At 41.6% G+C, this 27242-nt stretch overlaps 1 protein-coding gene across 5 annotated transcripts in view; it reads right to left on the bottom strand.

Moving 5' to 3' along the window:
* LOC108713971 (capping protein, Arp2/3 and myosin-I linker protein 2) overlaps window positions 1–27242 on the bottom strand; it is a 74909-nt gene that overhangs the window by 33848 nt on the left and 13819 nt on the right. For 2 of the 5 annotated variants that reach the window (XM_018257747.2, XM_018257746.2), the window contains exons 1-2: window positions 15410–15771; window positions 2105–2214 (exon numbers count right to left, since the gene is read on the bottom strand). In XM_018257747.2, the coding sequence (XP_018113236.1) occupies window positions 2105–2214; window positions 15410–15505 (206 nt within the window). In that variant the 5' untranslated portion in view covers window positions 15506–15771. Of the gene's footprint in view, window positions 1–2104; window positions 2215–15409; window positions 15772–27242 lie in introns of those variants that run through there. The other 3 variants (XM_018257744.2, XM_018257745.2, XM_018257748.2) reach the window with 2 other exon arrangements.

Here is a 27242-nt window from a genome sequence, read left to right as displayed (position 1 = left end):
TGCACACAAATATTTTTAAGGAGAAGCTAAAAACTCGGGGAACTGTTCAAAGTATCAGGAGACTGGCAGATGAACTACACCGAGGGAGTTGAACGGCTCTGACACTTACTCCACAATTACTATTGGTGAGGCTGCAGTAGAGAGTGAGTAGTTTTAAATAGTTAGGGGTCCAAATTTTTGAGGACCTGACAGGGTCTGAAGATATTCGAGTACAGTCTAAGAAGGCCAGGCAGTGCCTCTATTATTTAAGAAAATTGTGGAAAGGAGATGTAGCATTCAGAATTATTAAAGATAGAACTCATCTTGTAATTATCTGTTTGACTTATTAAAATCAGGAAAACGTTTGTATGAGAGCTGTGTACACTATGTCTCCTCTATATTGTTTCTGTGTAAGGAGGGGGGAGGAGCCCCACCCTCTGTGAGCTGACAGGAAGGAAGAGGGAGAATAAAGTGCTGCTGGGAGAGAAAGGGCTGCTGGGAGAGAGAGAAGCAGAGAATACAAGCAAAGTATGCATGCTCCCAGAGTTTCTGTGTGGGAAAGTTAATAGGGAACCCCAGTGACAGAAAAGTGTGCTCTCTTTAGGGTGCGGAAGGAAAGGGGGTCCTAGTCAAGGCTCTGAAGAACAAAGCGTGCTCTTTTCAGGGCATGGAAAACCAAAGGGAGTCCTTCTCAGGACTTTGAAGCAACTGCCACATAAGTGGAGATTTCCCTCAGCAGTTCATTTATTCAGTGAAGTTGCTACTGGCTGGCAGGCTACCTGTATGACTGTAATTTAAAGGTATAGTGTCCTGCCAAATAAATCCATCAACCGTTCCACTGTGTATTGCCATCAGAGAAGTTCCCAGAGAGGGGTATTACAGTTCAGCCTGTCCTGACCTTGGGTGGAGGCACGCCATATTAAAGTTTACCTGTTCTCCCATATAGTGGAGGCACAGGACTCCTGTAGCGCCACACGCAACTAAATACGTGTTAGATCTCATGCAGTAGCAGAAGAGGGCTATATTTGGAGGCACTGCTGAGATCAAAGCAGAAATCACTGCGTATATGCCAGTTATTATGGCAGAAGAGGCCTATTTATAGGGCCCTGAAAGAAAAGGTGAACCCAAACCATGCATTTGCAATTGATCGTGTACTGCCTGAAGTTACACTTGAAATGCTGGAGAGTGTCCTATTTAAATATATACATGATAGCCTGATAGCAGACCAGCTGCAGGATCTTGCGATCTGATACAGAGCATTTTCCATACCAGGTAGTGATGCAGCTGCATAAAATGCTTTCAATAGACCCTCTGTAGAAGATAGTGAGAATGGGTAGTGGACGGTGGGCTTTTTTCAGCTTTCGCAGAAAGTAGAGACTTCCATCCATCTTCAGGATCCCCAGTAAACTGACTGGGAGATCGGTATGTCGGCGCATGCAAAGTTGTAGCAATTTTCCGGTTTTCAACTGCACATGTGCTGAAATTGACGGAGATTGCTGATCTCCCAGTCAGCTTACCGAGGACTCGGAAGATGGATGCCATGAAGTCCGCTGCCAGAATCTGCCACGAGGTGTAAGTATAAAGTATGGGGCATTTCCCCGGGGGGCAGTTAGCCTGGGTGAGGGAGGGAGGACTACGTGGGGTGGGGGGTACAGTTTCCTTCTCCTTTAATCATGATATGCCACCACCGTTTTTTTATTATTTTAAAATTGAGGAAATTCTGAATATATTGTTATATTTTTGGATATTTTAAATATTGTTACCATCTGGTTGCTGTGTTTTGTTAATAATATGGCACATTGCACTTTAGTACTTATTGTTTACAATATATGCACAATGCACTTAAATTTATGCATATTGTTAGTGTTTCACAGTAGGAAATTGAATATGCATTTTCATATTATAAGCATAATGCAGCTGTGTTTTTGAAAATTACGGTACTACATTTTATCTATTATATATTTAGTATGTACTGTTCAATGTCATTGTTTGTTGTATTTAAGCACTATTACAATTTTTTTTTTAATGCACGAGTATACTGTTCTTTAAAAAAATTACACAGTTTTGGATGATCAGAGTACATTTCACTACAAGTTGTATAACTTTTAAGATTTGTGTTACTTACTGATAGTCTTGTATAAGTTTCTTGTTGAAAAATTCATCCAATCCTTCATCCAATTTTGTGGACACTTCTTTTTCATTGACCTCTGTTTTTTCCTGTTCTGGAGTCTGCACCTTATATTAGAAAACAGAAACATATGTTATGTGAGATGTTTGGAATAAAGACAGGTTTTTTTGCATTTTTTGCAACTAGAGATGATTATGCTTTTCACTGCCAATTTTTAATATTTTTTTCTTTCTTTCACTTTTTCCTTTACACTAAAGGGGTCATTTACAATGCGTAAAAGAGCAAAAAAAGGCAACAATCACCTATTTTTTTACACTTTGCACACTGCTACCTCCATTGTTTTTAATGCAGTGATTTGCCCCTTAGGTGTGTGCTGTCTGTGGCAGTTACCTGCTGCACTTCCTAATGTTGCTCTCTGCACCAAGTGTTTGTGAACTCTAAGGAACATGCTCTTGCACCCCTTAGCACTCCAGCACCTGTGCCCTGGGAAATAACAAATAACCACTTATATACTTTTTTTTTTACAGACATAAAATCAGTGTGAATTTCTGTGTAATCACACATCTGTAAAAAGATAACATATTCTTATTATTACCACATATTTATTAAGCAGCAAAATAATTCACAGTGATATACAAGTAAATGGGTTATACTCAATATTAACTATTTTTCAAAATAAGTAACTATTTTTCATAATTAATGTATATATTATATTATTATAGAAAATAAACTGATCTGGGAAGCAACATGTCTCCCAAGCGTATAATATCAAATATATAAAGTCTTATATAGATATAGAGACTTTTATAAATCCAAAAGGTCTGACAGTATACTACTGTCAAAACACTTTTCCAGAAATCATATTTCAATTACAGTAACTTTACCCTAGCAAAGCAAGTATTTTTGTAAACATTCTAACAAATCCATAATATATATATATATATATATATATATATATATATATATATATATAGCCAAAGGTGGCCGACGACTATAAACATAAAAGGGTGTATGGCTGGCTTATGGGGATGAAATCAGATCGCTCGATGAATATCAGACGAAGGCACAAACCGAGGACACTGCTGACAGTAGACAGCTCAGATCAGTCCACAGACTCGGACTCTGGTCCCTCTACCCAAGGTGAACACAACCTTTTTTTAGGGGTAAGAACACGATCTCGGCAGGATACATCAAAAGAAAGAGAAGCCACACCAGAAGGGGGAGATACAAACCTAAAAAAGAAACCCCCTCGGGGGAGGAGAATGTAATTTTCAATCTAAGTCACCACATCCTCACCTCCGGCGAGATATCATTGCTTAGTAAAGGACTCTCATTTATTCCAAGCTCGACCCCAGAACCAATAGACATTCTAAGTGACATACATAGGTTCCAACGGAAATTGAAATTACGTGAATATTTTAAGAACAGCCCAGTCAATCCAGCCCCTTTATTCAAACCAAAGAGTAAATTCGACCCTCCGAATACACCAGCAGCCATACGTACATTCAGCAACATTATGTCGAAAGAAATGACCGACACAATACGCAACTCAAAACCTCATCACAATCTCTCTCCAGTAGAAAGACAGGCGATTAAAACGCTGACACAGGACCAGAACTTGGTTATCAGACCTGCGGACAAGGGAGGCGGTATTGTCCTTCTGAATTACGACTATTACAAACAAGAACTCCTTGATCAACTATCAGATACTTCCACCTATCGGAGTCTCCCTGGGGACCCAACGGCACGATTCAAGATAAAGCTGGACAATAAGCTACATTCGGCTCTTCTGGCTGGCTGGCTGGATCAAGATACATATCGATTTCTGATTTCAGACTGTCCAAGAATTCCGATTATATACTCTCTCCCTAAAATTCATAAATCGCAATCGGCGCCACCAGGAAGACCCATCATTTCAGCGGTGGGCTCACTATTCCAGCCAGTGGCTACTTATATAGATGCATTTTTACAACCATTGGTGACCACAATGCCATCCTACACTAGAGATGCAACACAGGTCATACAGATCTTACGCCAGATTGGGGACTTACCTGATAATTATCTCTTAGCCACGATGGATGTTAAAAGCCTATATACTGTAATACCACACGATCAGGGGATCCAGGCGTGCAGAAAAGCATTAGAACAACGAGCAGATAAAACAGTACCAACAGAATTCTTAACAGACCTATTGGAGCTAACATTAACCCACAACTACTTCAGATTTGAGAACAGCTTCTTCCTACAGATCTCGGGCACGGCCATGGGCAGTGCCCTGGCACCATCATATGCCAACCTGTTCATGTTACAGTATGAACGAGAGAACATCATTGGGAGGGCAGCGGAGAAACTCCTATTATACCAACGCTACATAGATGACCTGCTGTTAATTTGGGATGGAGATCCTTTGTCTCTAACCACATTCTTTGACACACTCAATAAACTGGATTCTCCAATTAGGTTCACTCTGAACTATAGTGAACAGAGTATTGAATTCCTTGATCTACAGATCTTCAAAACAGAGACAGGAATAGGCACTAGCCTATACAAGAAACCCACTGATCGTAACACGATCCTGCATGCGAAAAGTGATCATCCTCCAACCACCATCCGTGCAATCCCTTACTCCCAATTCCTAAGGACGATAAGGAACAATAGTGATCCGGATAAAGCCCAACTCCAACTCCATGATATGTTTAACAGATTCCTGAATAGGGGCTACAAGGAAGGACTACTTAGAGAGCAACTCCAGCGGGCTCTTGCACTTTCCCAAACTGACTTGCTTGCTAATAAGACTAAGGATGCCCAGCCTGTGTCCAGAATGATCTTCAAAACTAATTACTCACACATTTCCAGAGACTTAAATAAGAGCATACGCAAGAACTGGCCGATTATTGCTATGGATAATACCCTTTCATTGTATCAGGCTCCATTACCCATGTTCGGCCATGGCAGAAATCGGAATCTAAAGGACATTTTAATGAAAACTGACTTTTCACAGGCGTCCACCACAACACAGACCAATTGGCTGACCACGCAACGCAAATTAGGCTGCTATAGATGCCCGGACTGCACGACATGCAGATCCATGCTGACGGGGAAGGATTTCCCACACCCTCACACTGGTAAGAGGTTTAAAATATTACATAGACTATCATGTACCTCATCGTTTGTGGTATATATTATCACCTGCCCTTGTGGCCTCTACTACGTGGGCAAGGCAACAACACCCTTGAAAGATAGAATCGCGAATCATCGCGCAGCCATCAGTAAGGCCCTCAAAGAGAACTCCGCAAAACAACCAGTGGCAAGACATTTTTTGCAGAAGGGACATGGTCTGCCTACATTTAGGTGTATGGCTATTGACTTTCAACCACCGTTGGCACGTGGTGGTAACAGGGACCTTGCGTTACTGAGACGCGAATCTAAATGGATCTACCGGCTGGACACCGTTGCCCCGCGGGGACTTAACGAGACTTTGCCCTTAGGATGTTTCATATGAATTAGGGACTATAGATTTGATCAATATGCTTTCATTTGACCGTGATGCCTATATGTATAGCAGGTGTTTGTATGCCAAATGATGTATATGACTTACATGCTCTGATCCTAACCCTCTGATCTCCTCTCCTATCTCCTCACTGTCTGTTCCTTTTCCTCGGAACGTACTTGTTTCAACTATGTTTCCAGCGCAGCAGAAATTACACTGGCCCCCATTATTTGATTATGACTTGACAGGCATTGCATTACCAGTAATACGTGGGGTTGATCAAAGCATAGTAGTTTCCAGCGTTGAACCACCGCGGGGTGGATGGGTAGAGCAATTTTTCCTGCACCCTTATGACTTCTCACGCACCCTTATAAGGACAGCCGTCTGACATTGATGAGTGCCCGCCGACTGGGGACCTACACCAATAGGTTGTAATACCTGGCGGTGCTTTGCCCCCGGTTCGGCTTTTAATTAATTTTCTTACCCGCCGTGTAGGAGTAGACGCCAAAGGTCTTTAAACCCTGCGGCGCTATACTCCTCGATCCGGCTTCCAGTTGATCCCTGGGCGCGGTTGCTATGTTACTCACATATTGGAAACTAGATGCGGCGATCTAGAGTCGGGTTTCCGGCACACCCACCTCTATACTGTGATCTGATTGGCCCTAAGCGCCATGACTGCCTAGCTAATTGCGGACGTCGGATTGGATGGCTTTGTGTGCTCTGCTTAAGCGCTGTTTCGTTTCTTTTTCATTTAAAACCTTTGTTACTTTGTTCACTTATCTTTTTGCTACCTTGTTTTTACTTTATTTCCTCTTTACTACACTGGGTTACGTTGTTACTGATTCACTTCCCTCTTTTAAAGATCCAACTTGGCACTTCACTTTTTAGCGTTCTGGGTTGCTTAGCAACCTAGTTTGGCGCCAAATAAACGGCCCAAGGTTTAAAAGTATGTGGGGTTGTGGGTATTCTGTTTGTTCACTGGAAATCTCTTGACAAAGATCCCTGTGGGGGATCGAAACGTCGAGCACAATAAATCTTTCTATTTTTGCACCATGAAGAAAAACCTGTGAGTGTCGCTATTTTTGCTTCTATGCTTATATATATATATATATATATATATATATATATATATATTCCAATAAAGCTTTTTCACTGCAACAGCATTTCTTGGAAACTATATATAATGCTTCTGTTAGCACCAGGGCATTATCTCCTTTTAAGTGTGTGCAGCAGCCTTACGGAATATATATATATATATATATATATATATATATATATATATATATATATACATATACACACACACATATAGACAGTGTGTTTGGAAAACACATCTGTATTGCATGAAAATGTACAGAAAAGCATCCATTTACTCTGTATGATATGGGCTGGAGGGGGATGCCTACCCAGATAGAGTTAAAATTCCCTCCCAATCAAGTAATTCGGTGGCAGCTGAGAGCAGAGCTACTACTGCAAGTAAAAGATGAGTGCTCCCATACCTGTGGGCTCTTCCCTGGAGGTCTAGAAGTGACACAGTCCTGGGTGTTCCTGGTGGGTTCCTGGGTGTTTTACTGCAAAAGTCCCTAGAGTGCAACAGCATTTCTTGGAAACTATATATATATATATATATATATATATATATATATATATATATATATATATATATATATATATATATATATATATATATATATATATATATATATATATATATATATATATAGACAGTGTGTTTGGAAAACACATCTGTATTGCATGAAAATGTACAGAAAAGCATCCATTTACTCTGTATGATATGGGCTGGAGGGGGATGCCTACTCCAGATAGGGTTAATATTCCCTCCCAATCAAGTAATTAGGTGGCAGCTGAGAGCAGAGCTGCTACTGCAGGTCAAAGGGGAGTGCTCCCATACCTGTGGGCTCTTCCCAGGAGGTCTAGAAGTGACACAGTCCTGGGTGTTCCTGGTGTGGGAACAATAGCCTGAAAGAGGACCTGTGGAGCCTGAGACACAGAGAGTGTCTGATAAAGAGAGACAGAGTGACTGAGCTTGAAAGAAAGCAAGTGCCATGAGACATGTGACTGTGCCTGAGAGAGGCTGAGTGTTTTGATGCAAGTGCAGCAGTGAAGCTGATTTGAGTAACAGGGTGCTGACCTTGTAGTGGACCAGAGTCTAGGAGGGGCTCTGGGGTAGTCAGAAAGACTACAGTTTTAAATATGAGAGACTCCTATATTTTGATGCTAGATTGCCATATGAAGATAAACACCCTGTTAATGTGTTTTTGTTTAACAAATAAAGGCAAAGTCTTTATTTTTCTGCAATTTTGTGTGTCCCTGTCTCTTCTCTGCAAAACATACCCGTTTACCTACTATTACAAAAGCAAATCTTCTATATATATATATATATTTTATATATATATATATCAAACAGAATGGAATGCACAACCATTAGTATGCAGAAACCTGGGTGCTAGTCTGAGAAGTATGTAGACAAAATGCAGGGATTGACAGCACTCCAAGGAAATACATCAAGTCAATAGTTCAAATGAAAGTGGAGATTTATTGGTGATCCAACGTTTCGGCTCCGCACAGAAGCCTTCGTCAGGGAAAGAAAAGCAGTGCGCAAGTGTTTGGGGGTTTAAATAGGGTAAAAAATGGCTCCAAGACACCTGTATACAATGCCTGTCAGTCATCGTTTGTTATGCAAAGCAGTATATACATGTGGATACAAAGGCAAATGTTGTTATCCATGTTAGGTATGCCCCTTTGTATGGGAGAGTTCTGCTTATACACAGGGTGCATCCTACTGTTACCCCACTCTGCCACATTATTCTGATGTGTAGCGAGCTACCCGTCCTATGCCCTGTATAGATGGGCCGGAAATGCACCAGAAACCCACAGTGAGCGGCGTTGTCTCCCTACATTCAGGTGCATGGCAATTGACCATCAACCCCCCTTGGTAAGAGGGGGTAATAGGGACCAGGCCCTACTGAGAATGGAGTCCCGCTGGATTTTGAAACTGGACACAGTTGCTCCCCGAGTTCTCAATGAGACCCTGCCTTTGGGTTGCTTTTGTGAAACAATATTGACTTTTACTACCTTGTATCCTGTTTTGTTGCCATATAGCTTGCTACAAATGTTGCTTTTTTGTCCAATTATGTTTATTGTCATTTTGGTTTACCCATTTGTCCTCCCCTTCTTATGTAAACACAGCGCAGTTCACTCTGACTATATGCATCTGTTATGTATCCATATTTGCCCTGTCTGTCTGTCCCACTGATGACCACTGGGAGGTTAATTGGCTTAAGGACGCGGTGGTGCTTTAGTCAGTTCCCCTAACATAACTCTGCATGGCCCTAACGTGTTTGTACTACCCTGCCCTGCATGTGGGTTCCTATACCAAGGTGAGCTGAGCACAAGCAGTACGAAGGCCGGTGGCACCCATGTAACCCTAATGATGCGGCTGGGTAGAACCGCTGGCAGTAGGCAGCCGTTGGTTTCAGTGACTGCACACTCCGCAAAACCCTCCGCTAACATTCGCCCACAAGCGCTGTCTCTGCTGGCTTCCCTTTGCGGTTGCTAGCAGTTGAGTGCTCGGCGACGCACATGGGTTGCCTAGCAACGGTACAACGCCGCTCACTGTGGGTTTCTGGTGCATTTCCGGCCCATCTATACAGGGCATAGGACGGGTAGCTCGCTACACATCAGAATAATGTGACAGAGTGGGGTAACAGTAGGACGCACCCTGTGTATAAGCAGAACTCTCCCATACAAAGGGGCATACCTAACATGGATAACAACATTTGCCTTTGTATCCACATGTATATACTGCTTTGCATAACAAACGATGAGTGACAGGCATCGTATACAGGTGTCTTGGAGCCATTTTTTACCCTATTTAAACCACCAAACACCTGCGCACTGCTTTTCTTTCCCTGACGAAGGCTTCTGTGCGGAGCCGAAACGTTGGATCACCAATAAATCTCCACTTTCATTTGAATTATTGACTTGATGTATTTCCTTGGAGTGCTGTCAATCCCTGCATTTTGTCTATATATATATATATATATATATATATATATATATATATATATATATATATATATATATATATATTAACAGAATACCGCACTCAACGGGAATCAATATTGGAAAAAAAATATTGAAAAAATCAAGATTTATTGAAGAATAAATTATTATTATTGACGTTTTGAACACCAACTGTGCTCTTTTTTTGATTATCCTTGAGAAAGAGCACAGTTGGGGGCCCATTTACTTAGCTCAAGTGAAGGAATAGAATAAAAAAAACTTTGAATTTCAAACGTTTTTTTTAGCTACTTCGACCATCGAATGGGCTACTTCGACCTTCGACTACGACTTGAATCGATATTCCTCGATATTCGACCATAAGTAAATTTGCCATGTGTTCCCTTGAGTGCGGTACTATGTTACCTTATTTACCAGCACCTGGACAAGTTGCTAAACAAGTTTCGGGCGTGCTCCTCCATGTTTTTAGTTTGGGATCCCACTTCAGCCTGCATAATAATTTTCTACACTATCAACAAAAAAGATAACAGTGGTATGTCTTTCATTTCCCAGCAACATCTGAGTACTGAGGTGTTTTTTGAACAAAGAAATTCAGTACTGATTACTGACAACACCAAATTGGTTGGATTAGCTCGTTAAGCCTTGAACTTCATAGGCAGGTGTGTCCAATCATGATAAAAGGTATTTAAGGTGGCAAGTTGTGCTTCTGTTTGACTCTCCTTTGAAGGGTGACAGCATGGGAACCTTAAAGCAACTCTAAAAAGATCTGAAAACAAAGATCATTCAGTATCATGGTTTAGGGGAAGGCTACAAAAAGCTATCTCGGAGGTTTAAACTGTCATTTCAACTGTAAGAAATGCAATCAGGAAATGGAAGGCCACAGGCACAGTTTCTGTAAAACCCAGGTCTGGCAGGCCAAGAAAAATACAGGATCAGCATATGCGGAGGATTGTGAAAATGGTTACAGACAACCCAAAGATCACCTCCAAAGACCTGCAAGAACATCTTGCTGCAGAGGGTTATGAGAAAGAAGCCATTTCTGCACTCATGCTACAAATGCTTCATGCTTGTTGTATTCAAAAGCTCATTTAGACAAGACACAGTCATTTTAAACAAAGTGCTTTGGACTGATGAGACAAAAATTTAGTTATTTGGTCATAACAAAAAGCGCTTTGCATGGCAGAAACAGAACACCACATTCCAAGAAAAACACCTGTTACCTACTGTTAAATTTGGTGGGGGTTCCATCATGCTGTGTGGCTAGTTCAGGGGCCCTTTAAAGTCGAGGGTGGGATGAATTATCAACAAATTCTTCAGCATAATGTTCAAGCATCAGTCACAAAGTTGAAGTTGGAAGGGGTTGGATATTCCAACAAGACAATTAACCCTATACACACTTCGAAATCTACAAAGGAATTTGCAGAGGGAGAAGTACAATATTCTGGAATGGCTGTCAAAATCCCCCAATTTGAATATCATCAAAAATCAATGGGATGATTTGAAGCAGGTTGTCCATGCTCGGCAGCCATCAAATTTAACTGAACTGGAGAGATTTTGTAAGGACGAATGGTCAAAAATACCACCATCCAGAATCCAGACACTCATCAAAGGCTATAGGAGGTGTCTAGAGGCTGTTAAATTTGCAAAAGGAGGCTCAACTAAGTATTGATGTAATATCTCTGTTGGGGTACCCAAATTTATGCACCTGCCTAATTTTGTTATGATGCATTTTGCATTATTTTCTGTTAATCCAATAAACTTTATGTCACTGCTGAAATACTGTTTCCATTTGGCATGTTCTATATTAAAAGGAAGTTGCTACTTTGAAAGTTTACCTAATGATAACCAAAACTCCAAAGAATTAAGAGGGGTTCCCAAACTTTTTCATATAACCGTATGTGTGTGTGTGTGCGTGTGTGTGTGTATATATATATATATATATATATTGTGACAAAGAGCTATGTCCCAATAGGCTGCCTGTATATGATGGGAGGTATATAGCACCCAGCCTGAGGTATTGGCCCCTTTAAATCTCCAGGGTAAGACAGGTTAGGAGCCTGGAGCAAGGATAGTTCAGTATGCTGCCCAATTAGTCCGCAGATGGGGCTGTTTAAGGGAGCCTGGCGGGGAGTGGGAGTGTGTTGTACTGGGAGTCAGAGAGAACCTCTGAACACAGTGAAGTGATTGTGAACAAAATGTGTATTTGACTGCAACTCCAAAGAGCGACTGATTGGTACCGCCGCAAGGAACTTTCCTATGGACTGTAACACTGCAAACCGGTGAGGTTTTCCTTATTATTGACTGTTATAGCACGGAACTTGTGCCTGTTTAATTTGTCCGGTTTGAACAATAAACCCCAGACAGGAGCCTGTTTCATTTTTGTTGCAAACCTAAGCCTCCTGTCTCCTCTGTAAGAACTGTTTTACCTGAGCCCTACCCGCTGCTTTGAGCTATTCCCCACAATATATATATAATTAGAAAAGCATTTGGTCGGGAAGATACATTGCTCTTTTATACCCAAAGCAGAATAGAAAGGAAACCCAAGATTACTACTAAAATTTCTATTTACATGAAATACCCTTGAGACTGAGCCTCACCCACTGGGTTTTAAAATACAGCCAAGGCAGTAAGCTGATTGGATTCCCAACTGCAGACCAGTTTGCTATTTTTTTGGCTCATCAGTGCACAATAGGGTATTTGAATCAGAATATGTAGATACAGAGAGTGGATCCCTAGAAAATCATTTTTGTTGTGGAGATACATTAATCGTTTGAACACGAATTTAAAAGAAATTCTGGGCTGGTCGCCCTGAAGATGTCCTTTCTGCCATTCAGCTTGAGTGTCCCATGTGGATTATTCTATTGGCACACCAGCACTGAGAGCCTAGATGCTACTGCCTCGTTCCACAGCATTATTGAATGTAGCAGCATTCAATTCAAAACAGGACGCAGGCAGCAACGGTAAATGCAACTATATGGGGATGCAAGGCATGCATGTTTTCTTAAGTACCTTCAATGTACGTGATTTTTTGTCTGACAGTGGTGCAGTGAGTAAATGGTCAGTTTTGATGTTTAACACTTATTTGGTATTTATGTAACCTGAGGGTGTCAGAAGTCCAAATAAAAAAGTACTCCAACTCAGACCTGCTGAGTACATGTCAATGGGAGAAGTGCCGAAGATATCCTGATCTGTGCTGGGTTTGGTGCAATAATCCAAAGTTTTTGTGGTTTTCAGGTGGAAAATCAAAAATATTTGTACGATTCGAGTTTTTCACAAGTTTTTTCAAGCACAGGAAATTTTTGGAAAAATGTATTGATAAATAAGGGGAAAAACCCATGCGGATTTGGTTGGAGTAGTTTTCAGAAAATACTCAAGATATTTTTGGATTTTGATAAATAACCCCCTACAAGTTGAAATTGCTGTATTCACATATGAATTATTGTTCATTATAAAAACAAACATAAAATGTTAACTATCCCACACAGACAACTCAGATGTGCGTGTGCGTTCTGAAGTCCCGAACAGCCGAAATGCGGAAGTACCGAAAAGCTAAACAGCCGAAATTGAAGTTGACATTGAAGCGACAACCCAAAGTCACGAAAGGAGGTTGAAATTGAAGTCCTGAAGCCATAAGTTCAATTCCTCTGAACACCAATGTGTTTTTTAATCCACTGGCCACCAATGTATTATTTTAATACTCTATAGGCCCCTGCCACCAATGTTTTTTTTAAAAAATATTCTTTAGGGCCCCAATTTTTTTAACTTGTATGGGGGGGGGGCACTGGTGCCAATGGTTTTTTAAAAAATATTCTTTGGGGCCCTAATTCTTTTTTCACTTGTAAGGGGGGCCCTGGCACCAATGCTTTTTAAGAACTTATAGGGGAGCCCTGGTCCCCAATAGCTTTTTATAACTTGTGGGGGGGGGTTACCTTTTTTAGCGCTGATGTCTGTATGGTCTTTTAACTGTGATGTGGAGTGGACGGGGTAGGCGAGGCCCAGGGGGCCCCAAACATTTTGTTGTACAGGGCCCTGTGATTTCTAACACCGGTCCTATATATATATATATATATATATATTTCCTACCTGCAAAATTATATATAACTGGTATATATATGTATACTGTGTGTGTATGTATATATATATATATATATATATATATATATATATATATATATATATTAGGGATGCACCGAATCCCGGATTCGGTTCGGGATTCGGCCTTTTTCAGCAGGATTCGGCCGAATCCTTCTGGCCGAACCGAATATGAATTTGCATATGTCAGAAAAACAAGGAAGTAAAAATTGTTTTCCCCTTCCCACCCCTAATTTGCGTATGCAAATTAGGGTTCGGATTTGGTTCGGTATTCGGGCGAATCTTTTAGGAAGGATTCAGGGCTTTATATATATATATATATATATATGACCAGCAACTAAGTCTTGTGCCTCGGTTAGTAAATCCTTATGTTAACCAGTTCTGGGCTGACAATATAGTTATGGGTAGAGCACAAAAATATAGGAACAGGACCACAAAACTAATATATAAATTTAGTACTTAGATCAGAGCAAAGAACAGAAAGCAGTGGGTTTCATCCTGCCTGGTAAGTCTAAGAAGCCGTATACAATTTAGCTCAAACCGCTAAATGAAATGGCCTTAGATATATAGACAGCTCAGATATTTAAATACCTTTATAACAGGTATGGAAGCTTTAATGAAAAAAAGAATTTGTGTTCCATGTTTAATTTGTAAAGGACTTTCATTATACAGTTTTTTTATGTGTAAGTGACAGGTCCGCTTTAAATGGTTTGGGTGCTGGCACTGTGGAACTCTTTGATTATTTATTATAATACAATATAATTGTATTGCTTGCACTCGTACAAATAGTTACATGTCTAGGTGCTTCACTTCAAAATATTTGATCAAAATATTTGAGCCTTTTTCAAGACCAAAACAGATAAATGTTAACAGTGCCTCAGCCAATCAATACTTTGCCCCGCCTCTGCCATGCCCAGCATCAATTACAGCTTCCTTTTTCTTGAAGCTGTCTTGGGGTCTGAACACAGCTGAGTAGCAGAGGGCTAGGGGAGGAGGCAGGGGAAATGGGATTAGTGCTGGGCATCTTTACATTGGCATAGTGACAAACTAGAATGTGTCAACATCCCTATAAAATATTGTTTTTATCTATATCCATGGCGTGCACTGTCTGTATCCTGTAAATATATATGTATATATATATATACCGACACACATATTAACAGATATAAACACATAACATGAAGCAACCACTGCCTGCAGAAGCATCAAGCTACAGAAAATAAGAATTTATGCAAGCTGTGAATTGATAACTGGACCTTACAACAATTGTGACTACTGTTATATACACACTCACAGATAGCACATCATCTGTCTTATAATGCTTTAACAGACTTCACAGCAAACCTTATTACAGATACAATATTATACCTTCATAACTGACCACTCTCTGGGCAGTGACTAGGTATACTGGAGTCTCTATTAAAAATAAAAGGTATCAAAGTAAAACATCAGAAATAAATTTGAGTCTGCTGTAAGAAAATGTAGCAATGCAGCTTATATTAGCAGAAGAAAAAAAACAGAATAGTGTGGGTGGCTAAATGATGTAGCATAGCGATTGAGCACAATAACGCAATACTGCAAGCTCCAAACACTGCATTCTAAGAAATCTAATGATAGTGCAGAATGCAAATGTACACTATGGCATAGCTGTACTGCAGAAAAGAGTGATAGCTTACGTGAGGTTTCCTGTAAGGGTGACAGCTGGACCGATTGGGCCTCGGTCTCTGACGGGTGTAGTGCTGCAATTTCTCACCCTCAGTTGGTAGGTCCATAAGGTGCTCTGTGCATTAGACTGTATGGTAGGAAGCAGGAAGCCTCAAACCTCAGCATCCTTTATGGAAAAAGGGAGTGGCGTCAGGGAAGAGCCCCTGAATGGCAGAAGCATCTGGCTTGCGAATGTCTATCCTCTTTGGCAAGCATTGTAGGATAGCATTAGGAGAATGCACACTCCTGCGTGAGCTCTCATAAAGAAGAAACATGCAGACTCCCCGCATCAGAAGAGGCTGCATTCACACTTCAGTGCTGCCCACAAATCATCTTGCATTCTCCCCCCCCCCTTGTGGCTTGGCTCTCAGCCCTCCCCCCTCAGCCCTGGGCTCTCAGGTCTCCCTCCTCAGCACTCCCCCCTCAGCCCTCTGGTCTCATGTCACCCTCCTCAGCCCTGGGCTCTTGGGTCTCCCTCCTCAGTCCTCCCCCCTCAGCCCTCAGTTATAATGTCTCCCCCCTCAGCCCTCGGGTCTCAGGTATACCCCCTCAGGTCTCTCTCATCAGCCTTGCGCCCTCTTTCCTATAGTCACAATATTAAAGTAATATCCATGAAAACCTCTAGGTGGTGGTCTTGTTTTTGGTTTTATCTAATGTTCTGCTTTTTTCCCCATGTGGTGCAGTTTTCTCTCAATCAATGGGCATTTAAAACTTTTTTTTCGCTGGCCAATCATGTTAAGGCTGTGAAGTCTATGCTGTTTGAAATAACTCAATGCTTTAACTATGCACCTGATTGCTGCAGAGTGGTTGGGAACACGTGGTTGGTTGTAGTGTTTGTATTTCCACATATGTAGCAGACTTTATTCACTATAAATTTCTATTGTCCTGCCTCAATTCTGCCTTGTCAAAAGCCAAGCAAGAGTACTACAGCACCCATATAAACGATCACAAATCCAACCCACGACACCTGTTTTCTCTATTCAATACTCTTCTCTATCCCTCATCAACAGTATCAGTCAACCAGACACACTCTCCTCAGGACTTTGCTGATTTCTTTAAAGATAAAGTAGAGTCCATCCGCAATCAGATCCCTACCTCTACTAATGTAAACCAGCTCCTCCTTCCTAAGCCCCCTTCTGCATGTCTTAATTCCTTCCCTCCGGTAACAATGTCTGAAGTCTCCAAGCTTCTTTTATCCTACCCACTCACAACTTGCCCCCTTGACCCTATGCCTTCTTCTCTGCTCAACCACTGTGTTGCAGAGCTTACCCCATTACTTACTCACATCTTCAATTCTTCTGTAGCTTCTGGAACCTTCCCTTCTCCTTTCAAACAGGCCTGTGTAAAGCCTATTCTTAAAAAGGCCACGCTTGACCCAGCCTGTCTATCAAATTACTGTCCTGTCTCCCTTCTACCACTTGCCTCTAAACTCCTAGAGCGTATTGTGTTCTCCCATATTACTAACTTTCTACACACCCATGATCTGTTGGACCCTCTGCAATCTGGTTTCTGGCCTGGTCACTCTACTGAGACTGCTTTGTGCAGAGTTACAAATGATCTTCAGGTTGCCAAAGCTAAAGGTCACTTCTCCATCCTTCTCCTCCTTGACCTATCATCTGCATTTGATACAGTTGATCACTCTCTCCTGATGCAGATTCTCTATTCGCTTGGCGTCCGTAACCGGGCTGCATCTTGGCTCTCTTCTTACCTTTCTAACAGATCATTCACTGTCTCCTATGATAACAAAACCTCATCTCCAGTTCCACTTAATGTGGGGGTGCCGCAAGGCTCTGTACTTGGTCCGCTGTTGTTCTCCGTGTACACTCTGTCTTTGGGAGATCTCATCCATTCATTTGGCTTTAATTATCATCTGTATGCTGATGATACCCAAATATATATTTATCCACCCCCTCATTAACAGCTGAAACAGAGGCTCAGATCTCTAACTGCCTCCTGGCTATCTCAAATTGGATGAACCAGCGCCACCTCAAACTCAACCTAACAAAAACTGAACTTATCATCTTTCCACCTAAGTCTGGTCCTACTCCCCTATTTACTATCTCTATTGATGGCATGCTCATTAATCCTTTCAACTCAGCTCGCTGTCTGGGGGTAATCTTTGACTCCTCTCTCTCCTTCTCTGATCATATTAACACCACTGTCAAAACCTGTCACTTTTTCTTACGCAATATTGCCAAAATCCGTCCCTTCCTTTCACCTGATACATCCAAGACGCTCATGCATGCTCTCATCCTATCCCGACAAGATTACTGTAACGTTCTACTAACTGGCCTCCCAAACTCCCATCTCTCCCCTCTACAGTCTTTATTAAACACTGCTGCCAGAATTATTCTCCTCTCATCGAAAAGGGTACAGGACCCTCCGCTGCTGAAGTCCTTATCATGGCTTCCTATAAAACAAAGAATAACTTATAAACTCCTCTTCATAACCTTCAAAGCCCTTCATTCCTCTGCACCTAACTACATCTCATCTCTTGTCTCTCTATATGTTCCTGCCCGAAACATCCGCTCCTCTCAGAGTGGTTGTACCCCCCACTACTACTGCTGTTTCCTGAATCAAACCCTTCTCTCTTGCGACTCCTTATATTTGGAATGCCATTCCTGAATCTCTCAGGAGAGAATCCTCCTTCAGTGTTTTTAAAACAAAACTCAAAGACTACCTCTGGGAGCACCTGGATAACACCTGAACTGGCACTTATATAACCGTGTAACAAACTGTAACCCACAGCACCTTAATACCCCTCTGAATTGTGTCTGTATGTTACCCTCCCATTTAGACTGTAAGCCCTAGCCTTTTGTTTCCTTGACACTGAGCACTTAATCTGTATTGTAATAATATTTTTTATATTTATGTGAATTGTATTTCTAATAATGCACTTATTGTTACTTTTTATTCCAATGACCCCTTGTTTGTTACTACTAATTTATTGTTTTGTCGTACAGTGCTTTGCCCTCAAGGAGCGCTTTACAAATAAAAATATACATACATATTTGTACAGGCAAGTAAAGCAATTAATTCCATGAATAATAATTTGTTGTGGCATATACTTTAATTAACCCTTTAAGTGCCACAGAACATTGAATCTATGTTCTGCAGCATTAAAGCTGCTTGTTCCATTCCTTCTCGTTCCCCAGCCCCTAGGCAACAAGCCAGGGCAGGAGTGGCCCCTAAGGCGAGATCGCCCAGGGGCCCCAAAGGCGGCAGCAGACACATGGAATGTACGTGTTCTGCTGCTGCCCGCACTTTCTGTCCCTGTAGCTCCACCCCTTTTACCAGATCAGCAAAAAGACTGCAAGCACTCCTGGACGATCAGTGAACCTGCCACCCCAGGGTAGTGCCCCCTCCACACACAAACACACACTTATTTTACACACACACACACACACACACACACTTACTTACACTATTTTGTGTCTTTTTTTCTTATTGCATTGTCTGTTTTTTTGCTTGAAAAAACAGTTTTATTGCCTTTGCGAATAGTATTTTCTCTAATTGCAATGCGCAATACCTTTTTCATGTTATTTCTGTGATTATATTGCAATTTCTGTGATTTTGGTGCATTTTGGCCATTTTATTGCATATTTAGCCATTTTATTACATTTTCAGCTTTGTGCAGGTGGTGTTCGCTTATTTCTATCCTTAAAACCTATTTGGCCATGCAAAAAAAAACTTAGACTGTGATTCTAACTGCTGATTACAGTAGTCGAGGAAAAAAGCATTGATTTTTGTGGTTTTGTTGGATTTTAGAGATTTTATTGTGCTTGGCTCTGTTCTTTGTCCCATGGAAATTTTGTCTGTTATATATACATTTAGGGGACTCTGTGCGCGACATAGTTTGGTAAATCTATGCATATTGGTCATCAGCTGTTCAGTAGACCGCTGGCATTCATATTTAGGATGCTTTTGCTGGTAGGTTATGAAATGTGGGGTATATAATGGGGTAAAATACAAGCTATGTGACGGTTTTCAGAAATTTCATAAAAAGCGTTATGTTTGGCATAGCTTTGCAGTTTGGTAGTTTGCAGTAGAAAGACATATTTACCTGTTTTAGATTGATCGGAATGTGTTCTTTTGGAAAATGGTTTTCTAGGGTCTCCATACTGTTAGGGGTCTCATGGCACATAGTACACATACTAGGTTCTTATATTGTAGTAGCCAGAGTTTCATACGTGAGAATTCATATGCACTATTTGGGTTCGGGAGTCTCTGTATGGCACAGTTTGGTAAATCTATGTATACTGGGCATCAAACTGTTTAGTAGACCCCTGGCGTTCATATTTAGGATGCCTTCTGCTGGTATGTTACGAAATGTGGGGTATATAATGGGGTAAAACCCAAGCTTTGTGCCGATTTTCAGAAATTTCATAAAAAGCGTTATAGTTAGCATAGCTTTACAGTTTGGTAGTTTGCAGTAAAAAAAAAAGACATATTTACCCATTTTAGATTCATCTGAATGTGTACATTTGTAAAATATATGGTTTTCTAGGATCTCCATACTGTTAGGGGGTCTCATGGCACATACCGGGTGCTTATATTGTAGTAGGAGTCATACGTGAGAATTCATATGCACTATTTGGATTTGGGGGGTCTCTATATGCCACATAGTTTGGTAAGATCTATGCATATTGGGTATCAAACTGTTTAGTAGACCCCCAGTGTTCATATTTAGGATGCTTTATGCTGGTAATGATACATGGACAATGCTGGAAAGTTGAAGCTTTGAGTCAATTTTGAAGTATTTCACCAAAACCACCAAATTTGGGAAAGCCTTGCGATTCAGTAGTTTGGAGCAGAAAAGCATGGGTACCTATTTTAGATTCTGTAAAATGTGTATTTTCCAAAAATATATGGTTTTTGGGGTTAAATAAATATTTCTGTGTTTTTACCCCACAAAAAAAATGCAGTCAATGTGTTGATTTTTCATTAGCTGATATATTATTCAAATTGCAGGTGAATGATTGCTCACCAAAGTTAATCACATCTCAAAGGAGATAATTAACTGATTAAAATACAACTGCTGGGGGGTGTGGCCTAACACTGCATGGGGTGAGACGTGTTCCGTGAGAGCTCCTGACTTGGGCCCACTAACGTGGCAAATCAACGGAGTAGTAGAGCCAAGACTGGGCTGGAAAGATAGCCATAACCTCTTTGATACACGAAGATGGGAAAATCCTTAAAGAAAAAAGGCTCCCCTACCAAATTAACAGCCTTTTATGGATCGAAAAACAAGGGAGGGGACGCCCGGAGTAGACACCAAGATGGCGACGAGAAAGATGTTTCGCAACCATCCTCTCCAGCATCCTCGCTGGCACAATCACAATACGGGGAAAATAGCCCGTCCCAAACGCAAGAAAGCCTCACCACGGCTACGCTAAAAACCCTTCTACACTCGCTGCGGAAAGATATTCAAAGCGACTTGCAGAAATCCGTGGCAGAGCTGCGTACAGAATTACAGGAAATTGGAGCCAGAACTGCGCACCTCGAAAACAAAATGGAGGAGATGGTCGGCTCGCACAACGAGGTTATCGATCTTACATCGGTCTTAGAAGAAGAGTTGGCAGCCATGAAACAGAAACTAGCGGACATAGAAGACAGATCACGACGCAATAATGTTAGACTTAGAGGAATTCCAGAGATGGTTCCCTCCAAAGACCTAACTGCGTATGTCCAAGCATTCATGGCGGCGATCCTCCCTGAAGCGCCGGAATCAGCTCTAATCCTAGACAGGGCCCACAGATTGCCGAAAGCGAAAAATGCACCGGCCCCTGCTCCAAGAGACGTGATCGTGCGGATACACTTCTACCACATCAAAGATCAACTACTCAAAGAACACCGCTCCAAGCAAGATATACCGGATACATATAAAGATATTTCCCTCTTCGCGGATCTCTCAGCGGCAACGATAAAGAGAAGAAAAGAGTTTGCCCATGTCACTGCAGCACTGCGAGACCACAAAATCATTTATAGATGGGGCTTTCCCACGAAGCTGATCGTTACCAGAGACGGAGCCATAACAGTTCTTCAGACACCGGAGGACGGCCTGAAAGTTTTACCAGCATGGGGTATTCGATTGGAGCCCTACAGTCCCAATTCTCCGGTGAAAAAAAGGCATCGAATGGAAACGGAATGGATGACACCTAAAGCCCATATGAGACGCTCTCCATGATCCGGGACAGTCTAAGTATAATCCTCTCTCTTTGTGTTTACTTATACTACTTAGCAAGCTCTACTACCGTATGTATTTTGGGGCATGCAGGGCCTGGTCCGGAGCCCCGTGGATGCGATCTGCACCCCAGAGGAAAAGTTTTTCTTTTTGTTCGTTTTAACAGCTCACCTCCCCCACAACTCTGTGAGACTGGCTGTTTAGAGTACTGTCTTTTTGGTCATTTTTATTTTTTATTTTTTCTTATCTAACTTTTGGACGATTTGTATTTTATGCACGGTTTCACAGTTAGATTCCCATACATTTGGGAAAGATGAGGAAATGGTTGTTCCCCATACATGTACATAGTTGGCATGAAGCCCAAAAATTGCTGACCCCCAGTTTTATCCCCATGATCGTGCGGCACTTCGATACTGAATGTATTTGTTTATCTTTGCGAGCACTATGGTCTATTGCCTCTAGGAGAGTGCCAGTTGTGAGCCCCAGGGATCTCGCCAGTGGTCACCAGCACCGTTACCTAAGAAACAATGGCGCTTAAATGTATATCAATCAACGCCAAAGGCTTGAACTCCCCTTTTAAAAGATCTAAGCTATTACAGGAGGCTCATCACAGTAAAGGTGATGTGGTCTGGGTGCAAGAAACTCACTTTAATCGAGATGCACAGCCCACCCTAGGGAATAAACAATTTCAACAAGTATATACGGCATCAGCACAGGAAAAAAAAAGAGGAGTGGCCTTCCTATTTAGCAATCGCACTGGATTTGAGTTGGAGAACCAATGGCGAGATCCGCAGGGTAGATACCTCATAGTGATAGGTCTCATCAGAGGTGAATGTTACACATTTGTCAATATATATGCCCCGAATAAGGGACAATGTAAATTCATTGCTATGGTGCTGCGAAAGGTGGACCTGATCAAAAAGGGTAGTACTGTTATAGCAGGGGATTACAATCTAGTCCAAAACAACGAACTAGATCTATGCAGGAGTAAATCCAATAGCGCTAAAGTCAGGAACACTAGGTTGGAAACCCCACTGGCCAAGCTAATAGCAACTCACTCTTACTATGACCCATGGAGAGTAAAATCCCCGACACAGAAAGATTTTACGTACTTCTCTCATGTACATCTAATGTATTCTAGGATAGATTTTTTTCTAGTAGACCAATATACCCTACAGAAGGTTACGGAGACCACCATAGGACCCATAACATGGTCTGACCACACACCGATTACTTTAACAATTACAACCTTTCAGCAACCACGGTCGTTCCTGCTGTGGCACCTGAATGAAGCACTGCTGACACAACAACATAACAAATCGCTGATTCAATCGGCAATAACGACCTTTTTTGAACATAACCTAGCGGCACAAACTTTTCCTTTTACTAATTGGCAAGCTCATAAAGCTACCATTAGGGGTCTGTACATTCAAATGGCCTCTAGAATCAAAAGGCAACAAACAGCTAGAAAAACCGAGTTGGAGCAGCAACTGCAAACACTGCAAACGGAAAACAAACATGCTCCCTCAAAAAAGATCACTAAACAAATAGCATCAATTAGAGAGGAATTGCATCTCATGGATTTACAGAGAATGGAAATAGGCCTTAGGAAACTAAAAATAAGGTACTACTACAAAAGAAACAAAATAGGTGATCTCCTGGCAAGACAAGTTAAAAATATTAGGGTAAGAACCCAAATACAATCTTTATATGATGAACAAAGGCAGATATTATACAATCCTAAACAAATAGCAGACTGTTTTGCCAGGTTCTACCAAAAGCTGTATAATTTGAACAGGGACCCTACCACCTCGTAACCCTCCAAACAAAACATAGCGGAATTTCTTAGGCAGATGAAGGTACCGAAATTAACGGAAACCCAGTTTGCCCTGCTCAATGCACAAATCACAGCAGTTGAAGTGGAAAAAGCTATTAAACAGCTCAAACCTCACAAGGCCCCCGGTCCTGACGGATATACTGCAATTTATTATAAGACATACTCAACCTTGCTTATCCCACATCTTGTGCAATTATTTAATCATGCCGCAATGCAACAACATTTCCCAGCGGAAATGCTAGAGGCGCACAGCTCACTAATCCACAAAGAAGGAAAAGACCCTAAACAGTGTCCGAATTACAGACCTATCTCCCTGCTGAATCTAGACGTGAAACTTTATGCCAATATACTAGCCGCCAGACTACAAGACATACTTAGTGACATCATTGATCTTGATCAGGTTGGATTCGTGAAAGGTAGGCAGTCTTTAGATGGCACCAGAAGGTTTATTGATCTTATTCAGATAATCAAACGAAATATAATCCCAGCCCTAGTAATATCCCTGGACGCAGAGAAAGCCTTCGATAGGGTACATCATGGCTTTCTAGAGCAGGCATTAAAATCGTATGGCATAGAAGGCTGGGGTTTGAAGGCTATTCTGGCACTATACTCTAATCCTATAGCGAGAATAAAAATGGGAGGTTTTCTTTCGGACAGATTCTCGCTCTCCAATGGTACACGTCAGGGGTGCCCCATGTCCCCCCTAGTGTTCAATTTAATAATGGAAACCTTGGCACAAACAATAAGGGAGGAACAGGGGATACGAGGCATAGAGGTGGGGCAAAAAATGCACAAGATCGGCCTATATGCGGACGATGTTATTATAGTAATTACTAACCCAGAGGAAGGTATAGATATGCTACAAGGCATTTTGGAGAGATTCGGAAAAGTGTCCTTCTACAAGATTAATGTAAGCAAAACCCAAGCTTTGAGTATCAACATACCTGATACCATACAGCAGAAACTTCAAGCCACATATATGTTTGATTGGAAAAAGCATCAGCTGAAATATCTGGGGATTCACCTTACGAAATCACCAGACCACTTATATAAGGCAAATTATCTAGGTCTACTCAACAAAGTCAAAAAAGTGATAGCAACTTGGAAACTTAGCATGGTCTCTTGGTTTGGTCGCATAGCGATTGTGAAGATGATGGTCCTCCCCATAATTCTATATACAATGAGAACTGTCCCGATACTGATCCCAAGAGCATTTTTTCGGGACATTCAAAAAATCATTACCTGCTTTGTTTGGGCAAATAAAAAACCCAGAATAGCAAATCACCTCATGACTCGATCCAACAAATTAGGAGGACTGGCAGTCCCGGACATAGAACGCTATTATAAAGCCAATATCTTAGCGCAAACCTGTACTTGGCACCTGCAGCCACAAAATAAAAGATGGCTGGAACTGGAACAGCACTGTGTCGCCCCCCATTCCCTACAACAAATCTTGTGGTCCACAATCGCCAGAACGAGTCGTTGAAACACCTTTCTTGGACACGGTGAAAGCCGGCCTGCAAATTTGGTCGGATAACGCAGGCCCGGAAGGTAGAATACCTTTCCCGTCCCTTAATGCACCAATAAGAATGTTGGAGTTGCACACTACAGCCAAGCTTAAGACCTGGGAAGACTTGGGCATATCCTCACTTAGAGACCTATACGATGGAGGTCGATTGAAGGCTTTTGAACAACTACAACAGGAGTACAAGGTACATAAATCAGATTTCTATAAATACCTACAAATCCGGCATTTACTCTCCAAATTTCCTAACCCATATGATAGGGATCGAACCTCCTTGGAGATCCTATGTAACAAAAATCCAGCGGCGCCTAAAGGTATTGCACGATGCTATGATCTAATATCTACAAGGTTCATACAGGGAAAGTTCCCAGCAATATTGAGATGGGAGGAGGACCTCCAACAAACCTTTCCGATGGAAGAATGGTCGGGGGCCATCAGAAGGATGAAAACACTCACCAGCTGCGCGGACCACCTAGAAAACTATTTTAAAATACTACACAGATGGTACTATACTCCAGACAGACTCGCACTGATGTATCCAGGTACCAGCAATCTCTGCTGGAGGGACTGTAAAAACAAAGGATCAATGATACATATATGGTGGGGCTGCACTGTACTGAATAACTTTTGGACCAAGGTATATCACACAATTACAGCACTATTAAATATAACAGTTACAAGAGCGCCCACAACGGCCCTTCTTGGCTTAGACACTAACATAAATGATAGGATATCAGAGAAATTGCTAACTCATATTTTTATAGCAGCTCGGAGACTAATAGCTAGATTCTGGAAACAAAAGGAATCCCCCACAAATGATCAGTTAATACAAGAGATAAATTCCAATATTCAGTATGAGAGAGCAGCACTGACGGCTATGAACCATCCTCTCAGTGACAGTCAAAAATGGCAACAATGGACTTTATTCTACGATAGGACAACCAAAGGTTCACTAAATCCAACACATGGCAGCAGTAAGAGCTGAGGGATTGTTAGAGAAGTAATGATAGGGGAATCGAGCATAGATATTTGATATACAGATACCAGGTTTGTCAATGGTTGGAACGCAGCCGCAATGGTTTATGCCCAAGTTCATTTCTCCCCCGTTCCCCCCTCCCCCCCACCCTATCCCCTATACAGCGTGGCTATACATAGGCAGCTTATCAGAGGTACTATTGTTGAAAAATTATGTGTATCTTACATGTTATGCAGTGACCTCTCAGATGCATATTGTTGATTCTGTTACTTCACTGTACGTGAAAAGTATGTATCACTAATATCTGCTTTTTTCATTAAAGACAAAATTTGAGTGAAAAAAAAAATACAACTGCCACTTAGATTAAAGTGCACTTAAATATGGAGTGTGAGGATTGTCTGATCAGAAACCAGGTCTGAGGATACTGAGCAAAGTACCATATCTATTGCCCACTGGTCAGCAAATTCATTCAACTGACCAGTCAACACTGCTTGGGTGTACTCTGCTCGGATGCGGGAACACACCAGCACCCGGAATAAGACCTCCACTGGCAGAGTATTCCCACCTTCCAAATATTGCTTTCTAGATTTATGAATGGCTAATTTGGCTAAAGTCGGAGAAGAGGGCAAGGAAATGTGCAGTGTGAAGCATGAGAGAGTACAACAGCTTTCTTGTTATATCATGAATACTTGTCAATGTAAAATTCGGTTTTGAGTGCAATTATTATGTCTGGAGGTGAGGAGATCTAAGGTGGATGTGGCTCTCCAGCATGTAAAACCCCATCAATGAAGGTGTAAGAATCAGCAGAGATTGTTTCCTTGATTTCCTTGAGCAGGCGGTGTAGAACCCTAGTGGTGAGAAATCCCATGTGTTGCATAACTGCCTGAGGATCCCTAACTCTTGTTAACCGAGCCTAGCAAAGGCGGTGGTGGATGCCGATGGATTCCAACATCCTAGTCTTAAAAGATGGATTGTAAAGTAGGGGCTCATTTAGAATGTCTTCCCCTTGAATGGCTCCTTGCCTTAACATGGAGATCATGCTCCAGGTCTTTAGAGTGCCTTGGTAGTAAGCCGGCAGGGTTGTGATGCTTCTTAGGAAACCCTCAGGTTCAATGACAAACAATTACCGGTCATACCCCATATTGCGTATCTGGTGATAAAAGCTCAATGCTAGGGTACACCACTGTAGAGAAGGATCTGCATACAAGTATCTCTGTATTTTCTGGAGACGGAAGGTGTGCACTTGAGAACTATGCACACAATTTCCTGCCCTCGCTCTCTCA

Source organism: Xenopus laevis, chromosome 4L, assembly GCF_017654675.1.
Source record: "Xenopus laevis strain J_2021 chromosome 4L, Xenopus_laevis_v10.1, whole genome shotgun sequence".
Taxonomy (NCBI): Eukaryota; Metazoa; Chordata; class Amphibia; order Anura; family Pipidae; genus Xenopus; species Xenopus laevis.
This window is presented reverse-complemented; position numbering and strand designations above follow the sequence as displayed.